The sequence below is a fragment of the Lampetra planeri genome, chromosome 1 (assembly GCF_965212315.1).
Source record: "Lampetra planeri chromosome 1, kcLamPlan1.2.h2, whole genome shotgun sequence".
NCBI classification, from domain to species: Eukaryota; Metazoa; Chordata; class Hyperoartia; order Petromyzontiformes; family Petromyzontidae; genus Lampetra; species Lampetra planeri.
In genome coordinates this window covers 8,637,508-8,652,008 of record NC_136107.1, presented here as the reverse complement: position 1 = coordinate 8,652,008, position 14,501 = coordinate 8,637,508, and the positions used below count along the sequence as shown (strand labels likewise).

Here is a 14,501-nt window from a genome sequence, read left to right as displayed (position 1 = left end):
CCGACGTACATCCCCCACGGTGGCCGGAGTTGGCCAATCCCGGACGCACGCCATTTTTTCCGGGTCCGTGGACACCCCCTCAGCACTCACGATGTGCCCCAAATAACAGACGGACCGTTGCAGTAGGTGACATTTCTTTGGTTTGAATTTCAAATTCGCGGAGGGCATCCTCGTGAACACCGTCTCCAGCCGCCTTAAATGTTCATCAAATGTGCGGCTGAAGACAATAATATCGTCCAAATATATGAGACATGTCTCCCACTGCAACCCCGTCAAAACGAGCTCCATCAGCCTTTGAAATGTGGCAGGGGCCGCATTCAGCCCCATCGGAAGGCAGTTGAGTTGAAATAACCCCTGCGGCGTACGGAATGCGGTTTTCTCCCGTGAGGGCCCATCAAGGGGAAGCTGCCAAAATCCCGAAGAGAGGTCCAGTGTAGAAAAGAACTTAGCCCCCGACAATGCATCGAGGGAGTCGTCCATACGCGGCAGGGGATACGCATCTGCCACCGATATCTTATTCAATTTGCGAAAATCAACACAAAATCGCAATTTGCCATCCTTTTTCTTGACCAAAACCACAGGCGCGCCCCATGGGCTGTTAGATGGCGATATAATGTCCGCAGCCAACATATCTTCCACTGCCCCCCGAACGTGTTCTCGCTCGGCGGGACTCATTCGGTGCGAATTCAACCGAATAGGGGCAGCGTCGCCTGTATCAATATGATGGTAAAGCAACGAGGTGCGTCCCAAATCCAAATCATTGGAGCTGAACACATCCGACTACGTCAATAACAATTTGTGAAGCGCACCACGTTGATCCACGGACAGGGAAGAATTTCCGTCACATAAGTTAGCAATCCAGCGATTATCCGAAGCCACAGGCTCGGAAACACCAGCAACCACCCCCTGGCTATGCGAACAATCCTGAGCCGTAAATGCCGTAGTGGCATGTGCCACAACCGTACCAGCCGGGACACAGACGTTTTCAGCACCCGCATTGAGCACCTGTAAAAACGGTAATTGATCCGGCCGGACGATGGTCTGTGCCCCAACCAGCGCCAACCCGGCCGTTATCGAGGCTGACGGTGACAACAAGACCCCAACCGCTCCTAGCCGATCAGGCAGGGGCTTCCGATACCGCAAGGGAATAAGCATCTGTGAGCCAGGTGGGATGTCAACAGATGCCACAGACAGCGCCTGCACTTGTGCGGCTGAAGCAGGTCGCCCCCAGGGCGACGGCAGAAACGAGATTTGACGGCCACCCGGCAGTTCAATAGAATTCTCATTAATTTTGATCAAAATAGGCATCTTAGCCAGGAAATCAGTGCCCAATAAACAAGGAACTGCCAAGGATCTTGAAATCAACACAATGCCCGAGGCCGACACATCCCCGATAGATATTTTAGCGTCCACCTGGCCCACGATGCCCATGCTACCCCCGTTCGCAGCGACGCACGACCCGTAAACCGGACGCACGGCCCCGGGTGGGATGCCCAACAGATGGAAAATGACATCCGAAATAATAGTCGCGGACGCCCCGGAATCGACCAAAATGCGCACGTCCACCCCTTGTATAGACCCCGGTACAGTGGACGAACCCGTAGCGGCCGCGACGACCCTCCGTGCCAATTTGCGCCACTGCATCACCAAGCCACAAGGCCCCGTCGATGGCCTCTCTTTAACAACAACATTTGGATCGCACAACGAAGGTGATGGGTGAGGTGCAAAGCCTTGCCGGGTGTCTGGTGCGTGCCGACTTGCCTGTTTCTTGGTCGGCTTGTCCGTTGATGAGGCCTCCTGCTGCGGCGGACCCGGGATGCGGGCCCAGCAGTCCTTTGCGTAGTGGCCCCTCCGCCCGCAGCGGAAGCAGTCGACGTCGTTGCGCCGAAGCGCAGGCCTTGCATCCCGCCGGCCCCGTACCGGTGGTGCAGCGCGCGGGCCCGGCCCACCGCGTCCCGACCATGGACCGGAGGCGGCCGTCAGCTCCTGAGGGCCCCCCCCATCCGGCACGTAGACCGCCTTCGTAGGGTCCCAACCCAGAGCGCCACCCTCTGCGACGGGCCCCCCCGTCCACGCCGCGACTTGTTTCCACCGTCGGAGGTTGAACTGTGCATCCAGACATTTTGCTGCCGCCCGGGAAGTGAGCTTCTCATGCCCACACACAGGCATGGGAATCCCAAGATCCCGAGACAGCTCGAGCATCTTACCCAAGATGAGAGGCTCGAGCAGGTCAGGTGTCGTCTCTGGATATGCGGCCATAGCCAACTCCAGCACCGCACCCCTATATGCAACGGGCGATTCCTCGGGCGCTCGTTGTCGTTGAGCAAATCGCCGATGCGCATCGTCAGGTGGCTCGTAGGTGTCGGCCATTTCTTTAAAAACTCCACGTAATGTCTTCTTCTTTTCGGCGGTTATGGAACGAAAAAATCTAACTGATTCGTCCTCCAGAAGAGAAGGCCTCAGCATCGGTCCACCTCGCAGAACGGACCGCCGCCAAGAATCTGCAGGCAAAAGCGCTCCAATCGCCCCCGATGGCGAATTCCTTGACTGTGGTAAGATGGCGACTCCGACTTATCTTTACTCCGTCCTCCTTTGATGGTTCCTCCGGTGGTAAGTTCAAAATGGCGTCGAACCGCGGCGTGGTCAAGATGGCGGTTTCCCGCCGCGGAGCGCGCAAGATGGCGGCTTCGTGCCGCGTGGCTGATGGCGTCGGAAGCGAAGACAATGTGGCAGCCTGTGGAGCACTCTCTGCTCTCTCCGTCGCCGTCCTTGGCGTGACGAGATGACTCAACTGCGCCAGGACGACCTTGAGAGTCTCCAGTTGCTCCGCCATCTGCTGCCATCGTGGATCAGCGTCCGATGATGTTGGCGGGCCCGCCACCGCGGCGACATCTTCAACTCCAGTCCCCGTGCTCGCTTCAGCAGGGCTCTCCTCCACCACCCCAGCAGAATCCATGGTTGGAGGGAGGTCGTCGTCGTCGGACGAAGAAGCCGATGCTGGCGCCGGAATAATTTTCTTTCTTACTTGTTTCGACATGCCGTTGCACTTCTGACACCAATGTAATAAAAGACTCGACTACGATATCTGGCTTGGTGTCCTTTATTCGGTTCGTTTGCTGTCTCCCACACGGCTGTCCTCCTTTGAGACCTTCCACACGGTGCCGACGCTGTTGTTACACCCGTCACCACTAACAGCCCCGCTGTTGGTCTCTGTCGCTCCCGTAGCCTCTTAGCAGCCTCGCTGCTGTTACTCTCACACAGCCTCCCTGGCTGTACTCGCTGCAGCTCCTCCTCGTGTCGCTCCCGTAGCCTCGGACAGCCTCGCGGCTGTTTCCCTGTCGCTCCCGTAGCTCCTAGCAGCCTCGCTGCTGTCTCCCATACACAGCCTCCCTGACTGTACTCGCTGCAGCTCCTCCACCGCTCTCCCTCTCCAGCAGCCCCACTGCTGTCTCCTCCCGCAGCCTCGCTGGCTGCTCCCGGGGTTGGTCACCGCTGGCCGACGGTGCCACCCCTCCCTGGTTTCGCCCTGCGTGGCCTCACCCTTGCTCAGTCTCCCACTCTCTCCCGTCTCCTTCCGGTTTCTCCCCTTAAGGACCCGAACCTTTCTCCCACGTCACATAACTCCACCTCTCCGTGACGTCACATCCGGAAGGTCGCTTACGCCCGCATTACACATCCAAGTGCCGCTGTTTTATATATCACGGGAATATGATAAAAGTCTGGTGGACTACAAATACATCTGTAAGAAAAAGATAAGCAACATTGTACTTTTTATAAAATAGAAGAGGAAAATTTACTGACCTGTATTATCTACCATGTTTTTTATATACAATAAAAATAACCTCACAACCATATTCGGACATACGCATGACAATAATTTCCTGATTTCTCTTTTATATTGTAGGTAAATGTCATATGATTCGTAATTTATTTTTGGGTGAGACCACAATGATCTGGCAAAATGTTTGATTATTTGAGTTATGTAAACAGTAGCTGTGCAATTTTGCATCAAACTATAGGACAACATACCATCAAGAGAGGGTCTGTAATATTGGTAGTTGATTCAAGCAAGTCTGACTTGTCTCATGAGATAGTGTGTGTCAAAACCGGTCCAGACTTAGCGTGTCTTGCAGTTTAACTTAAAGATACTCAAAACATCATCAGAACAAGATACAGGAAGTTGGAATAAAAGCCCAGGAAGTGAGAATGATATATTGTAACTTTCATGTCTCCATTTTCTTCAGGCACATTTTCCTGCATCTCACTAGAAATCACGCTTTCGCGTGACATTGGCTACAATTTGATCCAGATCTACATCCCCAGCATGCTGCTCGTCATAATCTCCTGGTTCTCCTTCTGGATCGACATGAGCGCCGCGCCAGCGAGAGCTGGGCTGGGCATCACCACCATCCTCACGATTACCACACAGAGCTCAGCTGCCAACGCACAACTGCCCAAGGTGGGTGGTGCTCTCTCTGTCCCCTGTGCATTTAGAGCAAACCCCACGTCTGTTAAGGAGGTTTAATGACTTACATAGCAAATGTGTATATCAATGTAATGAGCACTGTGCCCCTAAGGTGGTTGATTTTCAGGTTTAGCCTCAATTTTGAATGTCCTCTTGAAGTAAAGGCCTCATCATGTAAACTAGTGCCATTGCCTCAGCCCAGCCAATCAAGGACTGTAGTATTTGGATTTGACTTTGTGGAACACCATGTAAATGACTATATGGCAGTTTCCTATCTAGTTAATGGTCGTTCTCTGCTAGAACATTTATAGATGACTATACAGAGGCATATTATGTCACTGGAAATCATACCTGTCAACCCATACAGTTTTCCCGTATTCTTGTACAGGGAAATTTAGTCTTCAGGTCCATAGAGCATACAGCCGTTTCAATATGGGCAACATTGTTTTGGTCTATTTATTTGTGTTTCTCCCTTGTGATGGGACTTTGTACGATGGACGTTGAGATTTATAAAGGCACGGGGTGACCAATAAGTTCTGAATTGGTCTGTAATAAGGTAAGCACTGATAAGGGGTTGACAGGTTTGCTTATTATACCTACACTCATTGTGCTGCAAGCATACCCACGTCACAAATTCACTTTGCACACAAACTCATGGGCACTGCTGCAGCGCACGGACATTCAGCATCTAGAATAGCAGCGTTTTGTATTTATTGTCCCAGGGCGTTTTTTTTTTAAATTAAGAAACAGCCCGGTCATTGAATCGAAATAATAATGGACAGGATTACACATTCATACTTATATTCATGAAGTCCGTGATATAACTAACTTTCTTGTATGTCGGTGGTTGCTGAGGCATAGTAAGAGCTGAAAGCAACCAAGGGAAGTGTGCCAGGGTGAAAATGATTGGCTCCCATTCGCATGAGTACGAGCAGTCTGCGATGAATAATAACGCACCCAATGATGCACAGAGACACATAATGAGACCCCCTATATATATACGCTTATAGACTGTTAGGGTAAAGTGCTGTTAGCAAGTACCTATTAAGACCAGCACCACACTCGACCATCTTTGTATCCCCAGTGCTGATGTATTTTGTTCACAGAGAGGTTATGATGCCAACTAGTGTGTTAGCCGTGGACAGACAATGAAACATGACCTCTACCACTACTTCTCATATACTGTATATACAGGACATGACAAAGGCAAAGATCCCCCTCATAGCCTTAACAGACTGTTGGGACAAGTGCTGTTAGCGAGCACCTATGAAGGCCAGCACAGTACACAAGGAGGTGGGTGGCCAGCACCACGCCCAGCCGCCTTTGTCTCCCCAGTGGAAATGTTTACACATCGCACCAGGGACTTATTTGAGGCTGAGTCCCCCTAGGGGAGGCCCAGGACCGGTTCAGAAAATCCTCACTGGTGGTGGCCGTCACCGGTTTCGTAGCGCAGCGGGCTAACCTCTAAACTACTGCACATACAGGAAATATATACACACACACACTTCTAATAGGCTATACCTACATGTATACAAATTTGAAGAAATTAACAATACAAATGTCAAATGTCGAGACACTGACTCTCAACAGGCTTGCGGTAGTGACACGCTGAAGTGAAGCGTAATTGTCGTTGCGAGGTAATCGTCAGATCGAGGGGCTCTAAACGGTGTTGGACAATTGGCGTTGTGTTGCTGAATACACATCGTCAGCGAGATATATGATACATGTGCAGGTAAACACACAGTCATAGCGCTGGCTCATGTCTGAACAAATATGGCAATCGCTCCGTATGTATTCATTGTTGACCCGGGCCGCGCTAAAGACCCACGTGCAAGAACTTGACACCCGGAAAAGGCCAGGTGCGACTAAAGCTGCAGGTGTTGCAAAATTAGTACAATTGTTTCATCAAATTACAATAAAGAGCGGTGTGTGCAATGTGTCTGAAAACACTAAATTCGAGCAGCTGCATTAGCGTGCTGTGATCCTCATGGGTGTTATTTTATAGGGTCCGTATCAGTCTCGTCCAGCATGGGAAGATTTCTGAAGTGAATATACAACAACAATGTAACCGGCTTCTTGTCTTTTTTGGATAGCCTGGATCGAGACTATGTTATGACTGTGAATATAATAATGTTTCTAGAGTGAGGGATTACTGTATTGGTCTGAAAGCTTGGAGAGGCAATCAATATTGAGATGTCTACAAGAACAAATTCAAGTGTTGAGATCATACGTTTACTCTTTCATTAAATGGGATCTTCATTTTTGTAAAAAATGAAAGTTCTGAATTTTTGTAAGTGAACATCATATTTGAAGGCATTTAATGGCAGTGTCATAACTTCCTGGTGGCATCTTCTTGGTTCTTTCGGTAAAGTCACGTAGAAGGGAAATAATAAAATAATAAAAATAAAACATAATAAAATAATTCTCACGACGTTTCGGCCACAACGCAAGCAGCCGTCCTCAGGTGAAGAACAGGTCTGTCGGAAAGACAGCGTCTGAATGCGTCAGACGCTGAATGCGTCAGACACTGTCTTTCCGACAGACCTGTTCTTCACCTGAGGACGGCTGCTTGCGTTGTGGCCGAAACGTCGTGAGAATTATTTTATTATGTTTTATTTTTATTATTTTATTATTTCCCTTCTACGTGACTTTACCGAAAGAACCAAGTAGATGAATCCCTGCAGTCACGAAAGCTTTAAATCTAAATTCCTGGTGGCATTCAGTCACAAAAAGCCCTATTTTACTATTATGCTTGTTTACCCAAGAAAGCCTCACTGAATCTAAACTCTTTTTCAGGAGGCTCCTTCCGGGTTTTCGCGGTAGAAGGCGATGTTGCTGTTGTGTAATACAAATGTAATAATTTACACGTACATTTTCAGCATTGGGATGTTTAGCCAATATCAGTTATGTAATTTTAACCAGAGTACCCAGAGGAAACTCATGCAGAGAGAATATACCAACTCCACACAGAGAAGTGCTTGAATCTGGATTTAAACCTTGGAGATTTTTGTTGGGAGGCACAAGTGTTTCCACTGTGTCAACCTTCTACGAGTTACTCTTTGGGTCTTTCGGTAAAGTCACGTCGATAGAAAAAACACAAGCAATCGTCTTCAGGTGAAAAAAATACAGCAGGCGACCTGCTGAGGCAGGAGAAATATAGCGAGAGAACTACTGCAGCAAGAGGTTATATAGGTTTGAGATGGGCACAACCCAAGGGTAAGTGGGCGGGGCTAGAGATGGAATTTACAAGTAATATACCTCGCCCATTGTATTGCTAGAGAGTAGCATGTCAATCTGTTAATGTAACCCCACGACTACGGTGCTGAAGAAGCCATTGTATTGCTATAGATTAGCATGTCAATGTGAGATGACTCCCGCAGCAGTGGCTGTGTTAATGAGACACATTCAGCCTATTAAACAACGAGAGCCATTGCCACATTGAAGAATAATGGAAGCAGCGGCTATGTTAGTGAGACATTTAGTCTGTTAAAGTAAAGACATTTAACAAGGTAATATAACTCAGAGAGTCGGAAATAACTGTTAACACCGGCAGGTAGGATGAAATCATCACAGCCGGTTATGACTTTACCTGGTTAATAACATCCTTCCAATGATTGCTCAGTTTGTACCCATCTCCTCGGTTGAAATTGTGTCTGTGTTGAAATATCTGGATGGCTTCATGAACAAATCTTTGTTGATAGCCAGTGGGTTTGCAGAGTGCCTTCGTCTTGGAGAAATCAATTTCATGCGTGCCCACAGCATTAAAACAATGATCAGCCATGGCAGAGGTATTGGTCCTACCATGTTTCAGATCCGCCTTGTGTTCACGAACACGGTCTTGAGACATGTCGCTTGGTTTCTCCAATGTAACTACTGCCGCAGACACAACTTAGTTTGTAGACACCGGGGTGTTGCATGTCAGGGATCACATCCTTTACAGATGGGATAAGATCACGAATTTTATGTCCTGTGTTGAATAGAACCTGGATCTTGTGTTTGCTCATGCTTTTGGAAATCTTTTTGGTGACCCCTGCTATGTATGGCAAGGTGATGGTTTTGATTGGGTCCTCAGGTGGTTCTCTCCCAACGGTTGGGGTCACAGCTTTACAGATTGTGCAATCCATAAAGCGGATTGCAGAACAGCTCCTCGCATGCCATACGAGGTCGTGTGGTCAGTATCATGTCTGGTCACCGTTGTCTCTGTGGTGCTGATTTTGAATAAGCTCAAGTGTTGATTTTCTTACTCGCTATAGCTAAGCTAAGGTGAATGACAAGGAATTGCTAATTTAAAGGATGGTCCAGATGTCTAGTGACACCAATTTAATTCTCTAAAACTTTACTTTTTTTAAATATAGATTTATTTAAAACAAAAATGAATATGCACAGGAAAAAAATTCGGGTTCCATTAATTGGGGTCATAAGACATCTGGACCACCTTTCACAATCTACATTGTGGGAATCAAGGTGTGGTCTGTGAACTTCAATTCCAACGTTCCCCAGGCCAATTACCCACAAAGAAAGTGGTCAAGTAAGGTGTTGGCCACAACATTGTCATCTACCATCCATGGCTTAATAATGGCCCACTTAATTTTAATTTTACCTGGTAAGGCCCACTGAGCTATATAGCTCTTTTTTCAGAAGTGACCTGGTTACAAATGATAGCTCAATGAAGTGGCTTACCATGTGGAAATTTATAGCAGCCAAATACTCTAAACGCATGTTTCTAAATGTGGAGGATAAAAACCGGAGAAGGCAGAGAAAAATCCACACGACCACGAGGAGAACATGCAAACTCAAAATTTACAGGCGTCAGGGTCGGGATCAAACCGATGAACTCCTGTTTACCAGGCGAGGTAGTTTACATCTCGACACCGTGGCGCCCCACTTCCAGTATTCATAACATGAGTCGTTGTCCCCATAATATGAGTCGTTGTCCCCCCCACTTCCAGTATTCATAACATGAGTCGTTGTCTTTGTGCTTTGTTTTCAGGTCTCCTACATCAAAGCGATAGATGTGTGGATGGGGATGTGCCAGGTATTCGCATTTGCCGCACTACTGGAATTTGCAGCTGTCAATGTGATGGCGCGACAGAACAAGCGGGCTATGAAGGAGCTGAAGAAGAAATCGGACGGCTCAAAGGAAATGGTTTGTATATCATTTTTGACCGGCGGCATGGCATTTGTGCCTCACACCAATAAGTTCCCGTGTTTAATTCCAGACTCGGGAACCTTTCTTTGTGGAGTTAATGTTTCCATCCTGTTCTGTATGGGTATCCTCTGGGTTCTCCAATTTCCTCCCATTGTAAGAAACAAAAAACACAATTTTATTGGTAATGACCGAATATGTTTTTAAAAAAATACCTGCAAATAACTCATTTGGGATTTCATATAGCCACATCACCCCCAAGTACAAAAACTTGGCAGAATCCTCCTGAAAAAATTGTCTTGAGACTCAGTGAATCAATCCTGGGTAATACAAATATATTCAAAATGTTCTTTCTCTTTTCCAGATAAGCCTTACTGAGTGTAAATATTTTATTTCAAAAGGATATTGGGGTGTTTGACCATATTTTTATTTTATTTCAAGGCGTCATATACCTGTGGGAGGAAACCAGTGTACTTGAAGAAACCCCACTACAGTTCGAGGATAATGCTCCACGTTCCATACCGATGGGTTGTGAAGCCATGAATCCAGTTGCTGTATATTTGCTGTATTGAAATGTTTTGTTCCCCAATAGCCTACAGGCCTGGGAGTTTCATAAATCTGCATGACCCACCAACCCTTGCCTCCATCCTGCTGGATTGCCTCTCATCTACTCAAATAACCCATTGCCATTTGCACTGGTTTTTCCTTGCTTGCTGCACTTCCTTTAAGGTGTCACTTGATATTTTGGCGAAGTTCTTGTTGAAGTGATGAAATTGTGATGTTAATTCCCATGTTTTTTTGCCAGAGCGGCAGCCTCTCTTAGTCAACTCGGTTTTACTCGATGCCCACAACCATATCCAAAATCTTTATTGGACTGAGTATGCACGTGTTCGTGAAGCTGAATGTATATTTATTTAAAGTCTACAGACATTGAATTAATTTCGTTGTGGAATACGAGTCAGGAAAAGAGTCAAATATCTTACAGATTCAGCGCATGTCTCCCAACTCAAGCACGACATGTTTGTTGATGAGCTTGAGCCAGTGGTGGAAAGTTCACATTGCTATGGTGGGGTTATTCCCCATAAGAACCACTGTTAGTTTTCCATAGAGATAAATAGAGAATCAAAGTTGTTAAATCATGCCCAATTATTTAGCTTTTCTGGCTGCACGAAAACAGTAACTTTACGCCTCTGCCTTACCCACCTCACCTTCTTTAGCCGGATGAGCAAGAGCTGAAGAACACGTTCGTCACACAAGCACAGACCATTGACCGCATCTCCCGCATTGTGTTCCCTACCACCTTCCTCATTCTCAACATTTTCTATTGGGTCTTCTACAAAGTGGTGCTCAAGTTCCGCTAGAGAAGACATATCCAACCTTGCTTATCACTAAGCTTCCAAGAAAATCTTGAGAGCACTTGCATGTTTCATATGTTACTGGTGAATCGCTGATGTTTTTAAAAAATAATACCATTAAACCAAAAAGATAAAATTAAATGTTGGGGGGTATTAGCACCTGTAAGTGGTCATTTCATCTTCCACTGGGTTTTTTACGTTATGAAAACTCAGTTAAGGCTGAATGTATATGACATAAACATGAACGCATTCATTCGTCGTTTGTGGTAACAAAATGATCGATGGGAACAACACTCCCCCACTCACCCAGCCTTGCCTCCACATATCTCCATGCAGGTACTCCGACATGGCTGATGTTGATGTTTCCCGTGTGACTTGTTACGCTCCATTGGCCTGACCACACAATAACGTTACATACCAAAGAAATGACGTCAAGCACGGTGAATAAGGGGGGGAGGGAAGAGAACGCATGGTGGAGATGGGGCATTGGAAACATAACTTATCTATTAAAATAGAATAAACGTTGAGCAGATAGCTTTATTTACATGTGTTTGTTAACTTTCATATGGAAGAAAGTGAGAATAAAACCACGTGAGTTTTAATTAACACATTATTCATATTCGAAGGTGTCTCAAACAGCAACTTGACAACAGATGTCTTCACAATGATCGCTGGTTTCCTTGACTTACATGACAATATAACATTCTGAAATTACCTGATGAAATATTATTTCGTTAACGTGTGTGCGATTGCGTATAAGGCTAGTTTCTGTACAATAGTGTTAAGAGCCATGAGATATGTTTGCTCGTGTACGGCAGCCTGCTTTGTGAGCTATTAAACAAGCCAAGAGCTCATGTTGCTGTGAGTGAAGATCAAGGTGTTCCTTATCTCTATTTTACCCATTCGCTCGAGTAAAAAAAAACAAGCCACACTACAACTGTGGCCATGAGACCCAAACGATGGCACAAATAGTAAACCACGGAAGAATTAACAAGACTACACGAACTCTCTTCTAAGGCCCTTTCGTGGCGAGTAGACCTCGACATTGCCATTTAGCTCCTGAACATATTGGCATGCGTAAAAAGCAGAAGTTCAACGCCAATGACGTGTTCTCCCAGCATTGTTCTGTTTCCGCTCCGTTGATAAAACAAGCTAGTCGTGTTTCAGACCAAATCATCAACCCCTAATGGCAGACTAAGCTCGTTTTCAGGCAAAGGCACCAAGTCACATTTGTCCCCACAGGGACAGCTGCCACTGGGGGTGTCTTTTCAAATGTTTGAGGTGAGATGTGTTGTAGAATTCCGAGGCGCCTTGGCATATAGGAGGGCACTATGTCAAAAACAAAATAACCATTACTATTTGACATCTGTTGCTGTTTGTGTTTAACTTAATGGGACCTCGGTAAAGATAAATATTGCGTGTTCAGTTGGTAAGTAATAAAACTAGTCTCATAACAAAATACACCATTCGCCACTTCCTGGCGGCGACATTGCATTTTGGGACCATTTGAAGTGTCGAAGTGGTCACAACATTCCGGTATACACATTATGTTCAGTTTTATTTTACCTTCATTAATATTGGCATGCAGACATGAATAATATTAAGGCAGTGACGCAGTGGTACTTGATTATATAAATGTTCATTAAGATTGATGAAATCATGCCTGGGGACCCAGTTCTGTGATAAACTGTAGGTTATAGTCAAGAATCACTTAGCTTTCCATCGTATGTTTTTGTTTTCGTTAAACGTAGTTTACAAAACTCCCATCAAAATATTTGACTATTCCAAATTGGGTATATAAGGGTTGGTGTATAGTTGTGAACTTGTGAGACTCAATGCTTGTATTTAGTCTCATGTAATCAACTTGTAAGCATTCTTTTTTACAAACTCCCATGATTTAAAGTGTATACGTTTGATGGTATTTTATTAATTTCTTCCATGGGTTTTCGAAATCGTGGACACTAAAAACATTCAGCCAGTTGAAAGACAACAAAGATTCTGCCAAAATTCCACATTTTCAGACCATTTGAATGACTTGTCCAAATAATTCAGGCAGTCTGGGTGAAATGTCAGTCTACGCTGAACTTTCAAGTTACCCCTGAAGAGACAGAATCGTTTTTGGTGAATTACCTGCGTTTTAATTTAAGTAGTATTTCATATTTTACAATCATCAAATGATTGAAATGTGTAACCACTCAATGTTTTATTTATGTGTGAATGCTGATGGTAGGGTGAGATCTAGAGTTTGAGAAGGATTGCTCTACATTATTATATCCATATTTAAGCTTGTGTTTACCTACTACATTAAACTATTATACAAGTATAAACACTTTTTCTGACTCATGTGTTATATCAGCAAATAGCTATGATGTAACAGGTAGATTGATGAGACTAATTAGATGTTTGTGTGAATCATGCAATCAAATCTTGATTTGAAGCTTTCGTGACTGCAGGAATCCATACTCTTTGGTTCTTTCGGTAAAGTCATGTAGGTATAGAAATAATAGATCACGACGTTTCGATCGCAACACAAGCAATCGTCATCAGGTGGGACAACCACAGCAAGAAAAAATTTGGTTAGGTGACTTACCGAAAGAATCAAAGAGTACAGTGGCGGCAGGTGATATTTATTTTTGGGGGGGGCGCATTTTTTTTATTTTATTGAGGGGGGCAAATAAATATAAAGCAGTACCAAAAACCATTTTGACTACTTGAATATCAATTTTGATGCTCTTTATTTACATTTCAGACCAAAAGAAGTACCAAAAAGCATGTTTCCTACTTGAACATAAATGTTTCTCTTTTATATACATTTCAGACCAAAGTACCAAAAAGCATGTTTCCTACTTGAACATAAATGTTTCTCTTTTATATACATTTCAGACCAAAGTACCAAAAAGCATGTTTCCTACTTGAACATAAAAACGTTAGTTTCATGCTATTATCAATATGGCTGCGGCTACTTTCATGACGTTTGCATTTGTCAGAGAGATGTTTGAGGTCTCTTACCCCCGTCGTTGTCCACAAAACGTCAGTGCCGACACTTTGAAATAAAAGACAGGGAAAACAAAAAAGAGAATTGCTAACATCACATCCAGCCAGCCACCTCCGTTTCTCATAACAAGCGTGGGTGAAGCTTCGTGTGTAGCTTCGTCCTCTGTCACTGGCCTGCTGCTGGATTTGTAAATCGGGCTGGTCCGGTCCGAGATCCTTTATCTTTTTTATTTCTTCCAGCGAAAGCCTTGTGAAAGGGTTTTTTTGTAAATAAATTACAGAATTTGGATGAACTGCTGCCATTGTTTACACAAAAAATTTGATCAGCCTAGCAAGTGTCGCCTGCGCACTCGCAGTAGTGGCCCAGAGCGTAAATTTGAATGACAGGTGACGAGAACCAATCTGATTGGATAAAATAACATGTATCCAATTCTGATTGGCCAGGGACGCAACGACTTGCGCCCCGAGGAGAATCTTTAAGAAACCAATTAGAGACCAGCTTCAGGTCACATGCTGTCCGAAAATTTAAAGTCTCACATAG

General features: G+C 45.2%; 1 protein-coding gene across 2 annotated transcripts in view; it reads left to right on the top strand.

Moving 5' to 3' along the window:
• LOC144741987 (glycine receptor subunit alpha-2-like) overlaps nt 1–13,293 on the top strand; it is a 28,820-nt gene extending 15,527 nt beyond the window's left edge. The window contains exons 7-9 of one of the 2 annotated variants that reach the window (XM_078624592.1): nt 4,245–4,459; nt 9,456–9,611; nt 10,829–13,293. In XM_078624592.1, the coding sequence (XP_078480718.1) occupies nt 4,245–4,459; nt 9,456–9,611; nt 10,829–10,972 (515 nt within the window). In that variant the 3' untranslated portion in view covers nt 10,973–13,293. Of the gene's footprint in view, nt 1–4,244; nt 4,460–9,455; nt 9,927–10,828 lie in introns of those variants that run through there. The other variant, XM_078624517.1, reaches the window with a different exon arrangement.
• The last annotated feature ends 1,208 nt before the right edge of the window (nt 13,294–14,501 follow it).